This window comes from Myxocyprinus asiaticus, chromosome 40 (genome assembly GCF_019703515.2).
Source record: "Myxocyprinus asiaticus isolate MX2 ecotype Aquarium Trade chromosome 40, UBuf_Myxa_2, whole genome shotgun sequence".
In the NCBI taxonomy this organism is placed as follows: domain Eukaryota; kingdom Metazoa; phylum Chordata; class Actinopteri; order Cypriniformes; family Catostomidae; genus Myxocyprinus; species Myxocyprinus asiaticus.
In genome coordinates this window covers 1,887,367-1,909,785 of record NC_059383.1, presented here as the reverse complement: position 1 = coordinate 1,909,785, position 22,419 = coordinate 1,887,367, and the positions used below count along the sequence as shown (strand labels likewise).

The 22,419-nt window shown below is 38.6% G+C and overlaps 1 protein-coding gene across 5 annotated transcripts in view; it reads right to left on the bottom strand.

The window, feature by feature from the left end:
- sec24a (SEC24 homolog A, COPII coat complex component) overlaps positions 1-22,419 on the bottom strand; it is a 46,520-nt gene that overhangs the window by 2,076 nt on the left and 22,025 nt on the right. For 4 of the 5 annotated variants that reach the window (XM_051680561.1, XM_051680563.1, XM_051680565.1 and 1 more), the window contains exons 12-21: positions 19,530-19,736; positions 17,703-17,826; positions 16,309-16,467; positions 13,992-14,165; positions 13,793-13,903; positions 13,067-13,242; positions 8,704-8,841; positions 3,412-3,516; positions 3,232-3,324; positions 2,629-2,732 (exon numbers count right to left, since the gene is read on the bottom strand). In XM_051680561.1, the coding sequence (XP_051536521.1) occupies positions 2,629-2,732; positions 3,232-3,324; positions 3,412-3,516; positions 8,704-8,841; positions 13,067-13,242; positions 13,793-13,903; positions 13,992-14,165; positions 16,309-16,467; positions 17,703-17,826; positions 19,530-19,736 (1,391 nt within the window). The remainder of the gene's footprint in view (positions 1-2,628; positions 2,733-3,231; positions 3,325-3,411; positions 3,517-8,703; positions 8,842-13,066; positions 13,243-13,792; positions 13,904-13,991; positions 14,166-16,308; positions 16,468-17,702; positions 17,827-19,529; positions 19,737-22,419) is intronic. The other variant, XM_051680564.1, reaches the window with a different exon arrangement.

The following is a 22,419-nucleotide window of genomic DNA, read 5'->3' as shown; positions in this document are numbered from 1 at the left end:
TAGTGAATTAGTTGTATTAACCTGAGCTGCAGATGTTCGTGCTTCTCATAAGTGTCTCTTCATGTTGATTTCAGACACACCGAAGAAGATCTGTGACGTACTCATGCTTGTGTACATCTCCGCTTTTTTAAATGTTCCTTTCAAACCCCTCACAGCCGGCGAAGTTTAAGCTCTTGTTTTAGCGCAGCGGTTGATTGACAGGTGAGGGGTGGTGCTTCGCTGCTGCTGGGACGCATACACATACTTATGTGTTTTTTGTGATCCGATCACAAAACGTTTTAGACCCCGTTTAGACTAGGGATGCACCGATCCGATACCTGGATCGGTATCGGCTCTGTTTCTGAAGCTTTTAGATGGATTAGGTATTGGTCCGACAAGCCCGATCCTAATCCGATTCTGTGTGTTAGTCATGTTCCTGTCAAGTTCCAAAAATTACAAAAGAACCATTAAAACACCATTAAAGTAGTTCATATGACTCGTGCATTTTATTCAAAGCCACTTGAAGACATGCGATAGCTCTGTGAATCACAAAAGGCTGTGTTTTATTAGTAAATATATAAAATGCACGCGCAGCTCCAGCGTGTCAGTGAATGGCGCTGCTCTGTTTACACACACACACTCGCGCCTATTTTTAGCCTTCACGCCATGCGTAATATTTGAGCGCTACTCACGAACAACATCTCAGATGTAGATGCTCAATAGTTCGGTTCACTTATAATATGCATTAGGAATGGCACTGGAGGTGCATTTTACCAGAATTTGAATAAGAAGTGAATTAAAATACTGTGAACTTGTCTACAAACCGGCACATACAGGACTTCCTGGAGAGTTCAGAATGTCAAAATAAAAGCGTGAGGGTTTAAAAGTTAAAGGTGCACGATTGAGATATATTACTAAATATTACTATAATATATTATTTGTTTACAAATTATAATAATATTTAAGTTGAATAGGTTCCAAAAAATAACTGTGTGAATGAAAAGTGAGCTGATATCTTACAACTAAATTGAAGAAAAAAAGAGATCTGAATCCTTTAAAGTCAAGATACAAAAAAACAACGCTTTTCTACTGATGACTTGTACTGGAATTACTGTTCATTTTGCTGCTACATTATCCAGTATACTTGTTGTGTTTCTTAATAAGCTATACATTTATATTGAAATAATGTGTAGTTAGAGGTTTGTGTTTCTTTACATATTAAAGAGTACACCCAAATTAGTTCCACACAATAATGTAAAGATTTTCTAAACTGATTATGCAAAAATCGGAAGAGAAAAAGTGGTATCGGTGCATCCCTAGGTTAAACCTGTATTTAGTGCTGAACACATGTGATCCGATCACCAAAAATGCATGTTAATAACAGGTGGAAACGGGGTCTATGAAACATGTTTAGTATACATAATGCAATCTTATTATACACGAGTTCCTCAACACTGACTAGTCGATTTTGAAAATTTGTAGTTTTGCACATCACTAGTACACAGTCAAATGAATGATGTGACACTCCAGTAAACATAAAAATACACAGCAAACACAAATAAAGGGTACATTTGTCAATTTTGAATTGAACTATTTTCATTCAATTCTTTTCAGTCTATTCACAGTCAACATTTCTCTTAACTCATCTTGGACAACCTTCGATATGCTGTTAATCACTTGCATATGCAAACAAACTCGCCACTGGCTAGTAAATGTTCAATGTTAGTTGAAATCCTTTCACTGTGTCGCATGAGCACTTGAGGAAATGTACCTTATGGATTGGCTGCATGGGTTTTCCATGGACTGTTTTACAGTATATGGCTCGACAGACTGTCACAATAGCTAAATAATATCTTGCAGTATGATACTGATCCCACTAATGTTGTTTGAATAACAGGCTGAAAGGCAAAACTGTTCTGTTGTTGTCTTGATCCTTTCCAATTTCATAAAGATACTGTTTTTATTGTATTGAATATTAGAATAAAAAATATGCTTCTGAACTTTGATCTTAATTTCATCATTTTAATCCGGTTAAATCCAGTTTTACAGACTGCAGTGGGAAGTCAATGCGTTCTTATATTCCATCTGCGCTATTTTTTTAATTGTTGGTCTATCTTTTGCTGTTGCGTCTTGCACTTTTATCAGTGTGTTGCACTATGAGGAATGACTTTTTAAAAATGCTGTGTCAAGTTCAAAGGAGTTCAGTTTCAAAATGATTCAAGTGAAAAGCGTTGTGGTACCGACGGAATTTAACGCTGAAGTACTGTGACAGTGGAATACAGTGCAACACCACTATAGACCAGTGTCACATGTCTATGCAGGAGTTTGGTAAAAATCCCTGCCCCATAAACCTAATGTTGACCTAGAAATATTACTAGTCCTGACAATTCTCTAAAAACAGAAATGGAAATGTGTCCGGGTTTCAGCTGTTAGGTTCACTGGCTTCTTGCTTTGAAATTAAATATCCTCAATGTCCTTCTAACAATCGTCTCTGGTATCGTTTGCTCAGAAGGAAAGCAGTTTCTTTTATTCTAGTCTTTCAGCAAATCAGCTTACAATGTATCTAGTTGCAATAATGAAACGCTTGCTGCTGCTCTCTGTTGTCCAAGATTTTTCAAATATCTACCCTAAAATGCATGTAGACATTACTTGATGATATGCAGGATGGGGTAGAACGGCCGCTGTTCTCTCAGCCAATCAATGAAAGCTCGGATTCTGGAAGATTCTGTTGTGTCCAACTCCGGAAGCTGCTTCTGGAACAACACCAACACTTCCACTTTACAGAACACTTTACCACTTTTCATTTTTTTATATACTGAGCTTCCATACACTCATGTAAACTACAGGGCTCCCACACATTTCACCAATGAATACTCAAATCATTTTTTACAAAAATCATCAAGAGATTTCTGGGGTGTTATCCATTTGTATGTATCTTGGAATTAATACATTTTAAAGATAAATATCTAGCAATTAAATTGTAGTGCAGAAGTGTATATTCAGTGTATATACTGAAATATATATATTGAAATACTGTATTCGTTGCTTTTCCAAGCCTGGAATTTACAATTTTAAAATTCCCTGATATGTTTCAGGTTTTCCACGACCGTCAGAACCCTAAAAACTAAAAAATAAAATACATGCTAATTACAGATTTTCCATTTCCACTAAATCTCAAAAATTCACTCTCTGTTACGGACAAGTTTGAATTGTTTCCTAAAAAGCAGACAATGAAGAGCTAGTGAATTTTACCATGTTTTGAGGAACAGCAGCATAACTTTGGACTCCCAGCACTTGCGTGAGGAAAGTTGGGCTGCAATTTCTTCCGATCCAGAGATACAGGACCTGAAAGAACACCGTTTCCAATAATATAATGTGCATGTGAGACTCAATCAAAAAGAGATGTTGATGTGATGGCTGTGCTGCACTCACTGTGCCGTGATCCATGAGGAAGGCTCCATCTCCGCTCAGCTTCTCCACAGTCAGCTGCAGCACTCTTGGCTGTGGGACGGTGCGCTCGTTTATGTTCAGCGCCCCCTGTGGACAACAGCACAAACATACAGGTCCTGACTTACAGAGATCAAACTAAAGCAGAAATCCAGGCAAATGACCAGCTTAAGTACCAAGATGAACTGGGAATTCAGTGATACCATTTTTTTTATTTTATTTTTTACATTTGTTAACATTTAACATTAACATTTTATTGATTTAAAAAAACAAAAAAAAACAAAAAAAAAAACAAAAAAAAAAACAGAATTGAAGAAACAGAACATACACACACAGAATCAAATTATATGTCCCTCCCCCTGAACATTCCCCCTCCCCCCCACACTTCAAACATCCACTGGTCCAACACAAAATGAAAGTATACACACATACAAATAAAAATTTAAAACAGACAAGAGGAAACAGGAGAATATATATAAAAAAAAATAAAAATAATCTATTTAAACTACAAACCTCCTGCCACTGCCCCTCCCCGAGAGCCTTCTAAAAAGACTAAATAGCTGCCCCATGTCGCCTAGCCTTCTATATGACATTGCTTCAAATGCCACTACTCTGTCCATCTCTGTGTGCCACTCTTGAAACGAGGGCGCTCCATCCCCCAAGTATGATCTGTCTGCTGATCAGAACACTGGCTATGTCCCAATTTTTTTATGTATTCATCTCCTATATTAATGACCGCCCCATCGCCTAAAATACAGAGTCTGGGGCTAAATTAAATTTGAGTGCCCAATACATCACACATAAAACTCTGAACCCTCAACCAAAATTCATGGATCATAACACCGCCAAAAAACATGGGTTGTGTCCCCATCTTCTGATTGGCATCGCCAGCAGGTGGGTGTGTCTTTAAGACCAAGCCTATTAAATCTAGAGGGGGTCCAATAGAATCGATGTAAAATCTTAAATTGCATAAAGCACACCCTTGCATCTCTAGATGTAGTTTTTTAGAATCCTAGCCCACACTCCCCCCTCCAATACCAAGTTTAAATCTTTCTCCCATAATCTCAAAAGAAGTTGAAGCTCCATCCCACAGACTCTGAATTAGCAGGGAGTAATACACTGATGCCTCATGACCTTTTCCAAAAGCAGTGATCACCACTCCCAAAGTATCTGCCGCTTTAGGGGGGTGTATGCTACTCCCAAAAATAGTACAGAGCAGGTGGCGCAGCTGTAAATACCTAAAGAATTGAGACCTGGGAATCCCAAAATTTTGAACCATATTTTCAAAGGACCTCAACTCTCCACTCTCATATAGGTCACAGAGCATATTAACCTCCCTCACAATTCACTCTGTCCAGCAGAAAGGGGACTTAATACATAATTTTGGATTCAGGCATATGCTCGAAGCAACTTTTAAATAATGTCCGAATTAAACACTCTGGACACTTTTGTCCACACAGAGTGCGAATGAAAGATAACGGGGTGTAACTTAACTTCTCTGGTTAGTTTGATAGAAAGGCTTTGCAATGGCGAAATAGGGGCAAGAACTTCCTGTTCGATACAAAACCAGGGAGGGACCACAAATGAGCCAAATGTCTAAGACCGAATGCATAATAATAAAAAAAAAAATCTTGGGTAGGCCTAGCTCACCTTTGTCAATCGGCTTATGTAACTTACTGGAGTGTAATCTGGGACGCTTACCATTCCAAATGAAGGACTTCGCTATGCTATCAAATTGTTTGAAATAAGAGAGGGGGACATCTGTAGGGAGAGATTGTTGCAGGTAGTTGAATTTTGGAATACAATTCATTTAATAACATTAACCTTCCCAATCATAGATAAATGTAATGAAGCCCACCTGCCCACATCGCTCGAAAACCTTTTTATTAAAGGGTCAAAATTAACTAACTAAATCACACAAATTTGCTGGGAATAAAATACCCAAATACTTAATGCCCTGTTTGGGCCACTGGAAGGCGCCAGTCTGAAAAGCCGATACCAGGCAGTATGCTGTCAGAGCCAAAGCTTCGGATTTAGACCAATTGACTCTGTATCCTGAGAATTTAGAAAAAGAATGAATAATTCTGTGGAGGCAAGGCATAGATCTAGTTGGGTCGGAGGCAAATAATAAAATATCATCTGCGTAAAGCAAAAGCTTATGCACCACACCTCCCGCCATCACCCCTGGAAAATCATCTTCCTTTCTTAATCGCAGCTGCTAATGGTTCCAGGGCAAGACAGAACAATAAGGGGGAAAGAGGGCAACCCGGCCGGGTGCCCCTATCCAGAGTAAAATAATCTGAAATTAATCCATTCGTTTGTACCGCCTCTACCAGGTGTATATAAAGTAACTTGATCCATCCAATAAAAGTATTCCAGAACCTGTACATTTCCAAAATCGTAAAAAGATATCCCCATTCTACCATATCAACCGCCTTTTCGGCGTCAAGTGAGATGGCAGCGACCTGGGTCTGATCATTCACCACTGACCACATGATACTGATGTAATGCCTAATGTTAGCAGAAGAGCTGCGGCCCGAATAAACCCCACCTGAACTATATGTATAAGAGATGTCGTAACTTAATCGATTAGCCAAAAGTTTTGACAATATTCTAACGTCTAGCTGGATCAGGGAAATTGGACGGTAACTCTCTTGGATCTTTGTCCTTTTTAAGAATCAGACTGATCCGGGCTTGTGTCATGGTTGGCGGAAGCTTTCCATTCTTTAATGATTCTGTATAAACTTCAAGCAAAAGTGGAGTCAGTTCTGTAGCATAAGATCTACAGAATTCAGGGGCAAAGCCGTGTGGCTCCGGCGCCTTGCCTGTAGGCAAGGCCTTAATTGCCAAGCTCCTCCAAGGTTATCTCAGAATCAAGAGAATTTTTTTGCTCAGCTGACAGTTCAGGAAGTTCTAATGGTTCCACAAAGTTTCTAATATCCTCTTCAGTAGACGAAGATGTGGAACTATAAAGATCAAGACAGAATTTTTTTTAAAGCATTATTAATATCAGTGGCTGAGGTAAATTTCACCACCACCAAATATCACTTAGGGAATGGTAGAAAAAACTATCTCTGTTTTATATATCTAGCCAGAAGCTTCCCTGCTTTGTCCCCCGACTCAAAATATGACTGTCTTGCCCTGAATAGCCAAAACTCCACCTTCCATGACAAAATAGCATTATATCTGTATTTCAATTGAGTCAATTCTCTGAGGCCATTAGACGTCATTCGGCGCTTCAGCTCTGCCTCGGCACTTTGAATATTCCCTTCCAATTCCACGAGTTCTTGTGCTTTGGATTTTTTTGGTGAATGCAGCATACTGTATGATCTGGACCCTAAGAACCGCCTTAAGTGCCTCAGAGAATACTGAGGACCAGTTGGTCTCCATATAGACATTGATTTCAGCCTTAAGCATTTGTTGGAATTCAGGATTTTGCAAAAGGGATACATTAAAGCGCCAAATATATGATTTCCTTTTCTTCATATGTGGCAACACCTCTAAACACACCGGAGCATGATCTGAGACTAAAATATTTCCAATTGAGCAATCATCAACAGATGAAATGAGGGACTTAGATATCAAAAGAAAATCTATTCTAGAGTAAATCTTATGGACTGATTAAAATAAAATGTATAGTCCCTACCAAATGGGTTCAAAATATCTGTAAGACCAAGATTTTTACACATCCTGTGAAGCATCAATGTTGCTCTACGGGGCTTGCACACATTTGCTTCACTATGATCAAGGACTGAGTCCATCAAAAGATTAAAGTCTCCTCCCAATATTATATCATGAGGGGTGCCAGCGGCGTGCAACATCCCTTCAAGATCTATAAAAAAGCCCTAATTGTCAACGTTAGGTGCATAGATATTAGCCAAAATAAGACTTTGTCCCTAAATTTCAGCTAAAACAATAATGACTCTTCCTAATTTATCTTTACGCTGATAAGTAAACATCTACAATTCAAATGTCTCAGAGTAATGACTCCCCTGCTCTTATTCGAGCTAGCACTATAAAAAAATGCCCAACCCATATCTTTCCAAATTTTGTGCCAAATTTTCTAGCACAAATATTTTGAGAGACAGAATTACACAGCAAAAGATAATCTATAAAACAAACTCCAGCCAATAGATGTAATAAGCACAAAGAGCGTGTAGCTTCATCCATAAAACTGACATGAAGGTGTGTTCAAACAGTCAAACGAATTTTCAGTGAGCCGGTCCAGTCAGTTGCAACATGAGTGCGAACAAATGACTCACTCCAATGTCTTTACAAGAAATACTTCACAAAACAATCCCCAGCCAACAGGAGAAATAAGCAAAAAGAGCATGTAGATTCATCCACAAAACTATCCCGAAGGTGTGCCACTCTATAAAATAAAATCCAGTCGCTAGGCGGAACCAGCACAAAAAAAAAAAAAGTGTGCAGAATCTTCAAACAGTCAAGCCAATGTTCAGTGAGCCAGTCCACTCGGCTGCAACGTGAGTACAACGAGATGCCTTGCTCACTCCATTGACTTTATGAAGGAGCCTGAGGAGCTTGAATTCTTTGACATATTGTCCTCCTAGAACAGTTATGGAACAAAGTGTATCGAATCTCACCGGTTTATGTCATAAAAAGTATTAAAACTAGCAAAGTGCACAGAGCTCGCAGTTCACAAGTCCGATCCTCACATGGCATCATGCGACTCCCCCAAGTGATACCATTTTTAAAAATTAAAAATGTTATGAAAATTGGACAAAGAAAAAAGTAGACTGTGCACCTCATATATTTTTATGAGGGAATTGAACTGAATGATGTAATCAGATCATAAGTAATGATGCAATTTAGACTTAATAGTCATTGATATGTGTTAAAATGTATTTAAAGTTTTTTGTAAAATGTGCAGATTTAAATTCAAATATATTAGTATATTATGTGGCCAGTCAATGCTGAGCTCATTTGAGTATCTTCGTTAGGCAGAATGACCTCAGTCACCATTCACTTGATATGTTTGGGAAAAAAAAAAAGATGCAATGAAAGCAAATGGTGACTGAGGCTGTCACGTTGCCTAACATGTCCTTCTGCATTCCACGGGGGAAAACAAAGACAGGTACAGGTTTGGAAAGACATGAGCGTGAGTAAATGATTATAGAGTTTTCATTTTTGGTTGGACTATCCCCTTTAATAACCTCAGAGCTCATGGTATGCGTGTATTAAAAGGTTTATTTGTTATTAAAAATCAAGAATGTAACTGCTGCACTCTATTGTCCTGACAAAGTGACATGTCCTCACCTCATCTGTCATGTTATCCACACGGTACAGGGCTGGATGCACCATGAGCATTAGATACGCTAGCGGCTGGTACTTCAGCTGACACATGGCAAACACACGCTCGTCCAGTCGGGCACTGGTGCCTGTGCGAAATGCTTTCTGAAATAAGGAACATGTTAAATACTTCAACATGACTGTAGGTTTGTTATCATATGCAGCTGTGAAGGTAAACATGTATGATAGAGTAGGGCCAGTATGTAAACTCACATGTTCGAGCAGTGTGAATAAGTAAGAGTACATGTTCGAGTAGGATGAGTATGTTGGTTTGTTTGTTAGTGAATTAACGCAATGTCAGCTTCCCTGGCTATTTTCATGGCAAAAAACAAGTTCAAATACAATAAAATGTACAGTTGAAGTCAGAAGTTTACATACACCTTAGCCAAATACATTTAAACTCAGTTTTCCACAATTCCTGACATTTAATCATAGAAAACATTCCCTGTCTTAGGTCAGTTAGGAGCACTACTTTATTTTAAGAATGTGAAATGTCAGAATAATAGAAGAGAGAATTATTTATTTCAGCTTTTATTTCTTTCATCCCATTCCCAGTGGGTCAGAAGTTTACAAACACTGTTAGTATTTGGTAGCGTAGCCTTTAAATTGTTTAACTTGGGTAAAACGTTTGGGTAGCCTTCCACAAGTTTCTCACAATAAGCTGCTGGAATTTTGGCCCATTCCTCCAGACAGAACTGGTGTAACTGAGTCATATTTGTAGGCCTCCTTGCTCGCACACGCTTTTTCAGTTCTGCCCACAAATTTTTTCTATCGGATTGAGGTCACTCCAATACCTTGACTTTGATGTCCTTAAGCCATTTTGCCACAACTTTGTAGGTACGCTTGGGGTCACTGTCCATTTGGAAGACCCATTTGCGACCAAGCTTTAACTTCCTGGCTGATGTCTTGAGATGTTGCTTCAATATCCACATAATATTCCTTCCTCATGATGACATCTATTTTGTGAAGTGCACCAGTCCTTCCTGCAGCAAAGCACCCCCACAACATGATGCTGCCACCCCCATGCTTCACGGTTGGGATGGTGTTCTTCGGCTTGCAAGCCTCACCCTTTTTACTCCAAACATAACAATGGTCATTTTGGCCAAACAGTTCCATTTTTGTTTCATCAGACCAGAGGACATTTCTCCAAAAAGATCTTTGTCCCCATGTGCACTTGCAAACTGTAGTCTGGCTTTTTTATGGCAGTTTTGGAGCAGTTGTTTCTTCCTTGCTGAGCAGCCTTTCAGGTTATGTTGATATAGGACTTGTTTTTACTGTGGATATAGATACTTGTCTACCTGTTTCCTCAAACGTCTTCACAAAGTCCTTTGTTGTTCTTCTGGGATTGATTTGCACTTTTCGCACCAATCTACATTCGTCTCTAGGAGACAGAATGTGTCTTCTTCCTGAGCGGTATGATGGCTGCGTAGTCCCATTGTGTTTATACTTGCGTACCATTGTTTGTACAGATAAATGTGGTACCTTCAGGTGTTTGGAAATTGCTCAAGGATGAACCAGACTTGTGGAGGTCCACAATTTTTTTTCTGAGGTCTTGGCTGATTTCTTTTGATTTTCCCATGATGTCAAGCAAACAGGCACTGAGTTTGAAAGTAGGCCTTAAAATACATCCACAGGTACACCTCCAATTCAGTACACCTATCAGAGTCATGACATCATTTTCTGGAATTTTCCAAGCTGCTTAAAGGCACAGTTAACTTGGTGTATGTAAACTTCTGACCGACTGGAATTGTGATAGTCAATTAAAAGTTAAACAATCTGTAAACAATTGTTGGAAAAATTACTCATGCCATGCACAAAGTAGATGTCATAAACGACTTGCCAAAACTATAGTTTGCTAATATGAAATCTGTGGAGTGGTTAAAAAATTAGTTTTAATGACTTCAACCTAAGTGTATGTAAACTTCTGACTTCAACTTATATAGATTTTTAATCACTATAAAGTTTAAGATCTATTTTCATTAAAAACTCAAAAACCGAATTAGGCCTGGCGAGTGTGTAAATGCACGTTTGTCTAGTGAGTATGTAAACACACATTTGAGTAGTGAGAATGTAAACTTACATGTAGTAGGACAAGTGTGTAGACACACGTTTGAGTAGTGTGGGCATGTAAACGTACATGTTTGAGTAGGACGAGTCTTTAAACGTACATGTTTGAGAAGGGCAAGTGTGTAAACCTACATGTTTAAATCCGACGAGTATGTAAATGCATGTTTGAGTAGTGTATGTAAATGTGCACATTTGTGTAGGATGACTGTGTAAACACGTTAGAGCAGGACAGGTGTGTAAGCGCAAATTGAGTAGGACGAGTGTCTAAACGCACCTTTGAGAAGGAAGTGTGTGTAAATGCACGTTTGAGTAGGATGAATGTGTGTAAAAACATTCGTAAGTAGGATGAATGTGTAAATGCACCTTTGAGTAAGACGAGCTTGTAAATGCACGTTTGAGTAGTGTGAGCATTTAAACATACATGTTTGAGTAGGGCATGTACGTAAACGCACATTTGAGTAGTGCGACTATGTAAACACACGTTTAAGCGAGAGTGTAAACATAAGTTCGAGAAGGGAGAGTATGTAAATGTACATGTTTGTTAAGGGCGAGTGTGTAAACGTACATGTCAGTTTTGAGAAACACCACTGGCTTATCCTAAAGTACTGTATCTCTTCAGGTATAAAGTTCAATCATACAGACAGAACTTTAGGTTAAGATTCAGAAGAGCTACGCTACATGATTGTCATCATTAAACTTTTTTCCCCATAAGCACTTGGTCTGGCTTACTCTTCTTTATGTATTAGAAGAACTCTGATACATTGGTGAGCCATCTGATATCTGGTCAGCCAAATAAAAGATCTAAAAATAGTGTATATAAACGCATGTTTGAGTAGTGTATGTAAACACACGTTTGAATAGTGTATGCAAATGTACATGTTTAAATAGGGTGACTATGTAAAATTACGTTTGAGTAGGATGAGTGTGTAAACACATGTTTGAGTAGTGTATGTAAATGTACATGTTTAAATAGGGTATGTAAATGTCATGTTTGAGTAGGATGAGTTTGTAAACACATGTTTAAGTTGTGTGAGCATGTAAGCGTACATGTTTGAGTATGTCAACATGTTTCAGTAGTGTATGCAAAATTACATGTTTGAGTAGGATGAGTGTGTATGAGTAGTGCAAGTGCATGCACGTTTCAGCAGTGTATATAAACGCTCCTTTCAGTAGTGTATGTAAATGTATGTTTGAGTACGGCGAGTACGGCGAGTACGTAAACGTTCATTTCAGTAGTGTGAGCATGTAAACGTACATGTTTAAATAGGGTGACTATGTAAAATTACGTTTGAGTAGGATGAGTGTGTAAACGCATGTTTGAGTAGTGTATGCAAATGTACATGTTTAAATAGGGCGAGTATGCAAATGCACGTTTGAGAAGGATGGGTGTGTAAACGCATGTTTGAGTAGTGTATGTAAACACATGTTTGAGTAGTGTATGCAAATGTACATGTTTAAATAGGGCGAGTATGCAAATGCACGTTTGAGAAGGATGGGTGTGTAAACGCATGTTTGAGTAGTGTATGTAAATGTACATGTTTAAATAGGGTGAGTATGTAAATGTCATGTTTGAGTAGGATGAGTTTGTAAACGCATGTTTAAATTGTGTGAGCATGTAAGCATACATGTTTGAGTATGTCAACATGTTTCAGTAGTGTATGCAAAATTACATGTTTGAGTAGGACGAGTGTGTATGAGTAGTGCAAGTGCACGCACGTTTGAGCAGTGTATATAAATGCTCCTTTCAGTAGTGTATGTAAATGTATGTTTGAGTACGGCGAGTACGTAAACGTACGTTTCAGTAGTGTGAGCATGTAAACGTACATGTTTAAATAGGGTGAATATGTAAATGTACATGTTTGAGAAGGGCGAGTTTGTAAACGTACATGTTTTTGTGGCACAAGTGTGTAAACGCACGCTTATGTTGTTTGTAAGTGTACATGTTTAAGTAGGGCAAGTATGTAAACATATGTTTGAGAAGAGCAAGTAGATAAACTTATATGTTTGAGTTACATGAGTGTGTTACCGCACATTTGAGTAGTGCATGCAAATGTACATGTTCGAGAAGGGCGAGTTTGTAAACGCAAGTTTGAGTGGCGTATTTAAACGTACATGTTTGGGTAGGACGAGTACATAAACTCACGTTTGAGTAGTGCGAACATGTAAACGTACATGTTTACGTAGGGCGAATATGTAAACTTACATATTCCAAAAGGGTGAGTGTGAAAACACACGTTTGAGTAGTGTGTGTATGTTAACGTACATATTTGAGCAGGGCGAGTATGTAGAGTGGGAACAGGCACAGACAGGCCGGGGAGAGCAGTCCAGGCTGTTGTATGGTCAGCACTGATGTGCGGTAAGATGTCAGGGAGTCAATGGCTGCGTTTGTCAAAGCATCCCGAGCATCACTCAGACTGGCACTCACTGAACGGTCCACCGCTAAACATGAGCAGTCACAAAACAAAACCAGCATCAATACACTGTGATAGACATCAGAATTATGGGAGTATGACCAATTATAAGCAACCCAATGAAGACAATACAGGTCATAATTCACCGCAAATCAAATTCAATTATATTCAAGCATTATGACAATTTTCATAACAATAAAGCACATTTTCTGACCAAACGTCTCATTACTGTAACACACTTATCAAAATCGTCCTGTCCAAATACATGTATTGACAGTGAGATTCAGCTAAACGTTATTAATTTTATTTTGGAAAACATCATCTTTTTCCCACACCAAATACAGTACACAATGGCATTGGAAAAGTATATATATATATATATATATATAAAACAGAAATAGACTGAACTCGCCTATTATGAAGCATTTTAGGAGACTTTGACCCTTTTGTAAAAATCTAACCCCCACCACAAAAAAAAAAAAAAAGCCTTGTCAGATCTGCAGGAATAATTTCAATGACAGCAGTGGAGATAAACTGAATGTAGTCAGTAATGCGTGTTGAGATTGAGTTGTTTGTACCCATGCTTGCAAGCAGAGCAGTGACTGCCTGAACATCAGCACCAGCAAAGATGTCTGACAGAGAGCTGACCACCGGCAAACACAGCGTGTGCACGCGGATCCGCCTCTCGCCTGAAACACCAAAAAAGCAGGGCAATGATCACATAACCGTAATCACTCGTATGAGAAGAAACGGTGATGTATTCTGACAGTTATGTACCTTTGCTGGAGGTGTAGAGTAGAGCGGCCTGGAACGACACCACCTGCATGTCTAGAAGATTCTCCTCGATAGACATCTGAACAGCGAAGCCAGCATCAGGATTCACATTCGGCAAAGACAATAGATCTGTCGAGCGGACGAAGAAGTTGCCGTGGAAAGTGTGTATGGACAGACCTGGACAATGTTAGATACAGAAATTTTGCGTCAGGAATTTTTATGCACATATAAGAACACTTGTGTCACAACTATGACATTTAGCTGATGATTCACTGTCAAACAAATAATTGCGATAATATTCTGCTCTAATCTGATTGTTTTGGAAGGCTGTTTACATTACATTTTAAATGTAGCCAGCAAGTGATGGAGAAAGACTGACTTGATGGATAAAGTATTTTTAAATTTGCCTTTGTATGGTGCAATTTAATTATCATCGAAGCAAAAGAGTGTAACATTACTTAGTGAAATGCACCATAAAATCGAAGGGCAGCATGACAAAGGCATAACATTTATGTAATTAAGAGTTGTCATTATATAATTTTCAGATTTCCATTGACTTGCTTGCATTCAAGTTTGGATACAGTATGTGAAATGCAGTGCATTCATAAAGTATTCAGACCTCTACATTTTTTCACGTTTTGTTATGTTTCAGCCTTACGCTAAAATGCTTTCAATTGTTTATTTTTTCACATCAATCTACAATCCATACCCTAGAATGACAAAGCAAAAAACAGATTTTTGATAACTTTGCAAATGTATTAAAAAGAAAAAACTGAAATATCACATTGACATAAGTATTCAGACCCTTAACTCAGTACTTAGTTGAAGCACCTTTGGCAGCGATTACAATCTCAAGTCTTTTTGGATATGATGCAACAAGCTTTGCACACCTGGATTTGGGGATTTTCTGCCATTCTTCTCAGCAGATCCTTTCAAGCTCTGTCAGGTTGCATGGGGACCATCGGTGGACAGCCATTTTCAGTTCTCTCCAGAGATGTCCGATTGGGTTCAAGTCCGGGCTCTGGCTGGGCCACTCAAGGACATTCACAGAGTTGTCTTGGCTGTGTGCTTAGGGTCATTGTCCTGTTGGAAGGTGAACCTTCGGCTCAGTCTGAGGTCCTGAGCGCTCTGGACCAGGTTTTCATTAAGGATATCTCTGTATTTTGCTGCATTGTCCCAGCTGCTGAAAAATACCCCCACAGCATGATGCTACCACAACCATGCTTCACCGTTGGGATGGTACTGCACAGGTGATGAGCGGTGCCTGGTTTCCTCAGACATGATGCTTGGAATTGAGGCCAAACAGTTCAATCTTAATTTCATCAGACAAGAGAATCTTGTTTCTCACAGTCTGAGAGTCCTTTAGGTGCTTTTTTTGTGTCTTGCAATGAGAGGAGGCTTCCGTCTGGCCACTCTGCCATAAAGAGTGTTGCGGTGATTGTTGTCTCCCATCTCCACAAATGATCTCTGGAGCTCAACCAGAGTGACCATCGGGATCATGGTCAACTCTCTTACCAAGGCCTTTCTCCCCCGATTGCTCAGTTTGGACGGATGGCCAGCTCTAGGAAGAGTCCTAGTTGTTCCAAACTTCTTCCATTTAAGAATTATGGAAGCCACAGGTGGAATCCAATCAAAGTGTAGAAACATCTCAAAGATGATCCAGAGAAATGGGATGCACCCGAGCTAAATTTCAAGGGTCATAGCAAAGGGTCTGAATACTTATGTCAATGTGATATCAGTTTTTTCTTTTAAATAAATTTGCAAAGTTATCAAAAATCTGGGTTGTGCTTTGTCATTATGGGGTATGGAGTGTAGATTGATGTGAATATAAAAATTTAAAGCATTTTAGCATAAGGGTGCAACATAACAAAATGTGAAAAAAATGAAGGGGTCTGAATACTTTATGAATGCACTGTATAGGAACTGTGCGAACATTTACATTTACAGTACATAAATCTATCTCTGCAACTTTTCATGCGCATACTTTACAACGTGTAATCTAAAGTAAGCACTGCACCCAACTGTTGAGCCTGAAATTTTTTTTTTCCTTACAATAGAATTGAATGCATTAACTAGAAAAGATATCACTCGCTACTAAAGTTTCAAATAATAACACGGCAATATATGTTGGAACTCAAGTGCGCAAATGACAAATGTTGAGTTGATTGATGTAAAAATCACATTAAATCTGACCTGACTGTTGGCACACTGGATAAAATCTGATAAGTATCCGATTTATTTCCACATATGAAAGTGGCCCAGATCGGATTTGAAAATGTCAGATTCACTTTTGCTGTGCTGCCACAGACACATGACAGACCTTTAGTGCAGCGTATCCTCATGACAGCCTCGAAGCCGATCTTGCGTGTCAGATATCTCTTGAAATCTTTCTGGAAGCGTTCTGTCTGTGAGGGGTTGTGATGATTGTGATATGATGGGTAATAATACACACATCCTGCGGAGTATCTGGATATACAACCTACAGAAGAGACACACAACAAGAATGAATGAGAGTCATCAGCAGATTTTGATGTCACAGATGAATGTTTGAGGTCTGTGGTAAAATCCTCAGATCACTGCTTGCTCTCATCACCGACGCTATCATTTTCAACTAGGGTTCAAATTTAAGGGATATTTGGGCCAAATTTACAACTGCAATTTAAAATGTTTTTAGTTGTAAAATCAGAATTGTCATTGAGTTCTGTGCATATCTGCTTATACGGCTGTCACATACTCTTCGGTGTCTGCTGATATCAAATATCAGTTGGATTATTAAGATTGTTTTTGATACCACAGTTGATGAATGTGGATCCAACATGGAGCAGTAACTGACTTAAAATAAATTACAATAATACAAAAAAAATCTAATTAAGAATTCACTCAAATATGCCACAGTCTCAGTCACCATTCCCTTTCATTGTATGGAAAAAGATGGAATGAAAGTGAATGGTGGCTAAGATTCTGCCAAACATCAAGAAAGTCATATGTCTTTAGAATGACATGAGGATGAGTGAATGTTTTTGGATGAACAATCTCCAAGTATGGTTTACCTCTGCACTTCTCAGTGAGTTTTGCTTCAGGACCCAGATTTTACCTTGGACATCAAGTGGTTACCACAGTAAACTAAGACGTCCTGAAAATCAATTGTGAACTGTTTGTTGATTAGTTTTGATGTGTTCAGATCCTGTTGCTTTCTCTTGATAAACTTAACAGGCTTGTCATCTCAGTTTAAGCATCTCCAGTTTTCATATGCTGCCAATAAATCACTGCACAAAACACACTGTGGTCGACATGGACCATGTTTCTCCTTGCTGCAAGTAGATCTGTATTTTCTTTGACCTTGTTCAGTTCTGCTGATGGTTTTTAAGGGATGAGAATGAGGGCATGTCACACAACCCGTCCATGTTGATATTGGTCTAATCTGACGAGCTTCAACCAAGTGATGGATGAATTTGTGCCTAAGTACCATAGAGTTTGATTGGACACAAAGACATGGTAAGCGTTTTCTCCATTTTAAAAGATAAGCCTGTTTATTTTACTATGGTAACTCTAAATTGTATGGTTAGTTTTAGTGTTTTTTTTCCCCTGCTGTCCGTGACCCGTGATCAGAGCAGACCTGCGACCCACCAGTCGAGAAGCACTGGTTCAGATATCCGACAGACTAGATGACTTTGAAAATGTGTAGTTTTGCAGAAGCAGTTGTGTGTGACTGACCCAGAGATGCGAGATCACAGTACTGAGCGCTCAAGAGGAAGAGATCCACAGCGATCTGCTGACCGGAGCAGTCCAGAGCCAGTTTCTTATAGAAGTCAGTCGCAGGAGACAGATGCTGGACGTCCTGACAATACAAACGCACACATACTTACACATATAACAAGCAGTCCAGACATTTTACAGGCAGAGAAGATAATTATTTTAAGCAGGATAAAACCATTCATTGTTTCCCCCTCGGTTTATTGAAGAGCATTTATTAAACTTGAACTGAAAAAAATTACTCATTCTGAACTTCACATAAATTAACAAAATACTGCCCATTTTATCATAGGCTGCTCATTTCAGTCTTCACAACAGTAAAAACTCGATGTTGGGCAGAACATTAGTCTCAGTCACCATTCACTTTCTTTACATGGGGAAAATATAGAATTTCTTTATACTGCACTACTGCTGATGACATCTTTGCACAATACCGTGAACATTTTGCACACCATTCTACATTTGATCTACCTCAGCATCACACACACCTGAAGACTTGTTTTTGCACAACAATAATCAGCACTGCCTCATACACTTATGACTAAAATATTTTTATCTGGCCTACTCATTTTGTGCACCTTCATGTTAACTTATTATTTATTGTATACCTCTACTGTAAACACTTTGCACACCTTTGTACATTGCATCTACATCATACTCCCCCATAGACTTTCAAGCAGCTTCATGCTTATTATTATTTGTTGTATATTTGTATTTTTCTGCATTCCTGTATATTTAGATATTTCCTAGATTCTATATTTTCTGTATTTTTATTTATGGCTAGTCTCTACACTCTTTTCGAAGTTTATGCAACAGCCAGTGGAAGGACAATGATTTCATTGTACTTGTACAATGACAATAGAGCTTGAACTTGAAAAGATGCAATGAAAGTGAATGGTGACTGAGACTGTCAGTGTGTTTCACAACTTGAAGGTGATTAAATGATTTTGTAAATGTAACAATTGCCAATTTTTATGAACTATCCCTTTAAAGAGAAATCAATGATTTTCATTACCTTTTCATGCAAACAAAGCAACAACATACGCCAATCAGTAACAACATTAAAACCACCTGCCTAATATTGTGTAGGTCCCCCTCGTGCCACCAAAACAGAGCAACCCGCATCTCAGAATAGCATTCTGATATGATATTCTTCTCACCACAATTGTACAGAGGGGTTATCTGAGTTACCATAGACTTTGTCAGTTCAAACCAGTCTGGTCATTCTCTGTTGACCTCTCTCATCAACAAAGCATTTCCGTCCACAGAACTGCCACTCACTGGATGTTTTTTGTTTTTGGCACCATTCTGAGTAAACTCTAGAGACTGCTGTGTGTGAAAATCTCAGGAGATCAGCTGTTACAGAAATACTCAAACCAGCCCATCTGGAACCAACAATCATGCCATGATCCAAATCACTGAAATCAAATTTTTTCCCCATTCTGATGGTTGATGTGAACATTAACTGAAGCTCCTGACCCATATCTGCATGATTTTATGCACTGCACTGCTGCCACACGACTGGCTGATTAGATAATCGCATGGATGATTGTTGGTGCCAGATGAGCTGGTTTGAGTATTTCTGTAACGGCTGATCAGAATGCTATTCCGAGATAGGGGTTGGCGCTGTTTTGGCGGCACGAGGGGGACCTACACAATATAATGTGTATATGAGGTGGAAAAATATAAAATGATGTGTGATATTTATATGTACATATAAATCCTTAAAAAAAAAAAAGAAGAACTGACATGAATGACAAGTACAGAATGTAAAGCTGTAGTGGTGACCTTAACAGCAGCTCTTTGACTGGGCTCTTCTCTGGGCTTCAGCGCTCCGGCACCCACCGCTGGCAGTTGAGTCTGGAACACTGACACTCGTCCTCCGGTGGGCGACAGTAATTTAAACGCACCCTGCAGCGCTGGACCCAAAGCTGACTGAGTCTCCATCGTCTTACTGAACATCTGTGGCAAACTCCTCAACAGATCCTGTACCAACTACAACACACACACACACACACACACACACACACACTTATGTATCTTACTACAACAGTTGGCTCTGCTTCTCTCATCTAATTGTCAAGCGGCATTCAAGAATGCTGATATATGCTTCACCCTGCTTGTCAGTGCTTATGGCATTCCAGACCAGAGTAGTTGAGCGCTGCGGAGTGGACACTGGACGGGGAGTGGAGTTGTATGATTTTGCCTGTAGCGAGGAGGGGGTTTCTGCTGGATTCAAGCAATTACAGAACACTTTGAGCAGGGAGGGGAAATCTGTGGCTCCACTCACATATGCTGGCCAGATCACCTTTCAGTCTGTGTGTAGTCTGATGCTTTGGCTTTATTTGGAACTATCGTCTTTGGCGGAGAAAAAAAAATTGTAGGGCTGTTGATTTAATGCATTAATTCTGTGTGATTAATTATATAAAAAATAATGCATTAAAAAAATTATGTCTCCAGACTGTAATAAGGAATATTCCTACCATCAGAGCAATTCAAGCTGTTTTCTCCAGGGGGCAGTAAGCGAAACTCCAGCTGTTTAGGCACCATGCATCACCTCTGTGAAGTTGGCACCCCATATAATTAAATCATTACCAAATCTATACCATTTGTTTGTGCTGATTTGTGCCGCAAAAATTAACGCTTGTGCTGGTTCGGTGTTTGAGATATCAGACATTATTTTTTTGGCTGTGTGACGTCACTTTCCAACCCCCTTGTGGTCCAAATCACTCCAAACTGGTGCTGTTCGTTTGTGCTCAATTTGTACTGTTAAAAGAATCACTGTAACTATTTCCCTTCCTTAGACAGGCCTATGGCAAAAAACATTTCGGGAGCAGTGACCCCTTGGGGTCTAAAATGCTCCGAACCGGTGCCATTTGTTTGTGCTTGATTTGTGCTGTTAAAATTAATCTTGTATCCGTTTTCCTTCCTTAGAAATAACAGGTTGTATTCGGGAGCAGTGACATCACTCTCCACCCCATGTCATCCAAATCGCTCCAAACTGGCGTTGTTCATTTGTGCTCGATTTGTGCAGTTAAAAGAAACATAATAACGTTTTCTTTTCTTTGTATTTAAAAATATAGCTTTTGGGAGCTGTGGAATCACGCAGGCTAAACCCCATGTCACCTGTCTTCATCGTTTGTGTTTGCTTCTGGTTTGTGCCGTGTTTGGTATCGTTGAAGCATTAATTTTTTGGCAAAAATTTAATCTTTCACCACATCAAACTCCAAATGCAAAATAAATAAATTGTCCGTGTTTCTGCTGCAAATTATTATTTGTTTAAAGGTTATGTGACATTGCTGAACAAAGCTGTACATAATGTTTATATAGGTTAATTATTCAGACTTTCTTTCGCAAGTAAACAGCCACAGTATTCAGCTCTGAATTTGTTTAGTAGTTTTAATTTTGCTAGAAGCTGGCGCGACTTGTGTTGACGGTGTTTGTGTAATTTCATAGTCCTATATGTTAGCTAATATTCAAAATATTTGTTTGAAATTTCAGCATAATGTTTGAAAACATGTTAGGTGCCGTTCACATGCTGGAATGCGTTGTTGCACTAAAATTACATGCAGTGCCACAAAAGAGCAAAACGTAGGTGTCCAGACGTTTAACAGTTTAGTTTTTTTTTTACTTGACATGGCGTCTAAAAACACGAACAAGCTGTCAAAGATGTCTATCTACCGCACATTTACATTGAAATCAATTATAAAACAGCACGGACGGCCACAAAAATGCACTCAATGTGAACGGCCCCTCAGTGTGAACGGCCCTTCAGTGTAAGACTAGAACTCTTTAGAAAAGTTTGATCACAGTTGCCTATTCTTTATTATTTGTTACTGCACATTTTAGATTTTAGAGTATAACATCATCAAATCTAAGAAGTAACACAAAAAGTATTGAAATTATGCAGTGACCAAAACAAATTAAATAAGAAACATCTTCTATTTGAATTTCTTCAGTATAGCCTTTTGTCTATTCCAGCTCTGCACACAGTTTATTTTCTCAATCAACTTTAGGTGCATACTGGGATGCTTTTTAAATAGTATTGAATGACTTCATATGCTGGACATTTGTTGGCTACTTTTCTTTAAAAAATAACTAAATAAAAGATTAATAAAAAAAAAAAAATGTTTTATTAAAAAATAAATAAAAGGTTTGTATAGACATCTATAATTAGGCACAATTTATTTTTGAGTACAGAAATAATCCCAAGCGTTTGACCATAAGCCTTTAAATCAAAAGGTCTTAAGACTATGAGAAACAAAATAGTTAGTATCCTTTGGACTGGTTGTGTAGGCTATATTTATTTTATAAGTTCTTGATATTAATTTTAATTACTAACTTTTACTATTTTTTATTTGATTTGCATTGTATCTTGCTATGTTTTGCTATTGCTGTAGATAAATCGAGGATAACTGAGTTTCAAGTTTTTAGTTTAAGTTTTTAAGCTTAAAGTAACCATTTAAAGTGGTTTTAATAAGGACAATTTAGACATTTTACCAAACAATTTGGTCAAATTAGCTTCAGAAAAAGTGACTTTAGCTGAAAAGTTAGTTTGCATCAGTGGTTTAAATATCAGACCAAATCTGATATTTCCTGACAGAGAGATGTGTTTGAGTTTGATGTGGTGAAAGATTACATTTTTGCCCAAAAATTAATGCTTACATTTTTCCAAACA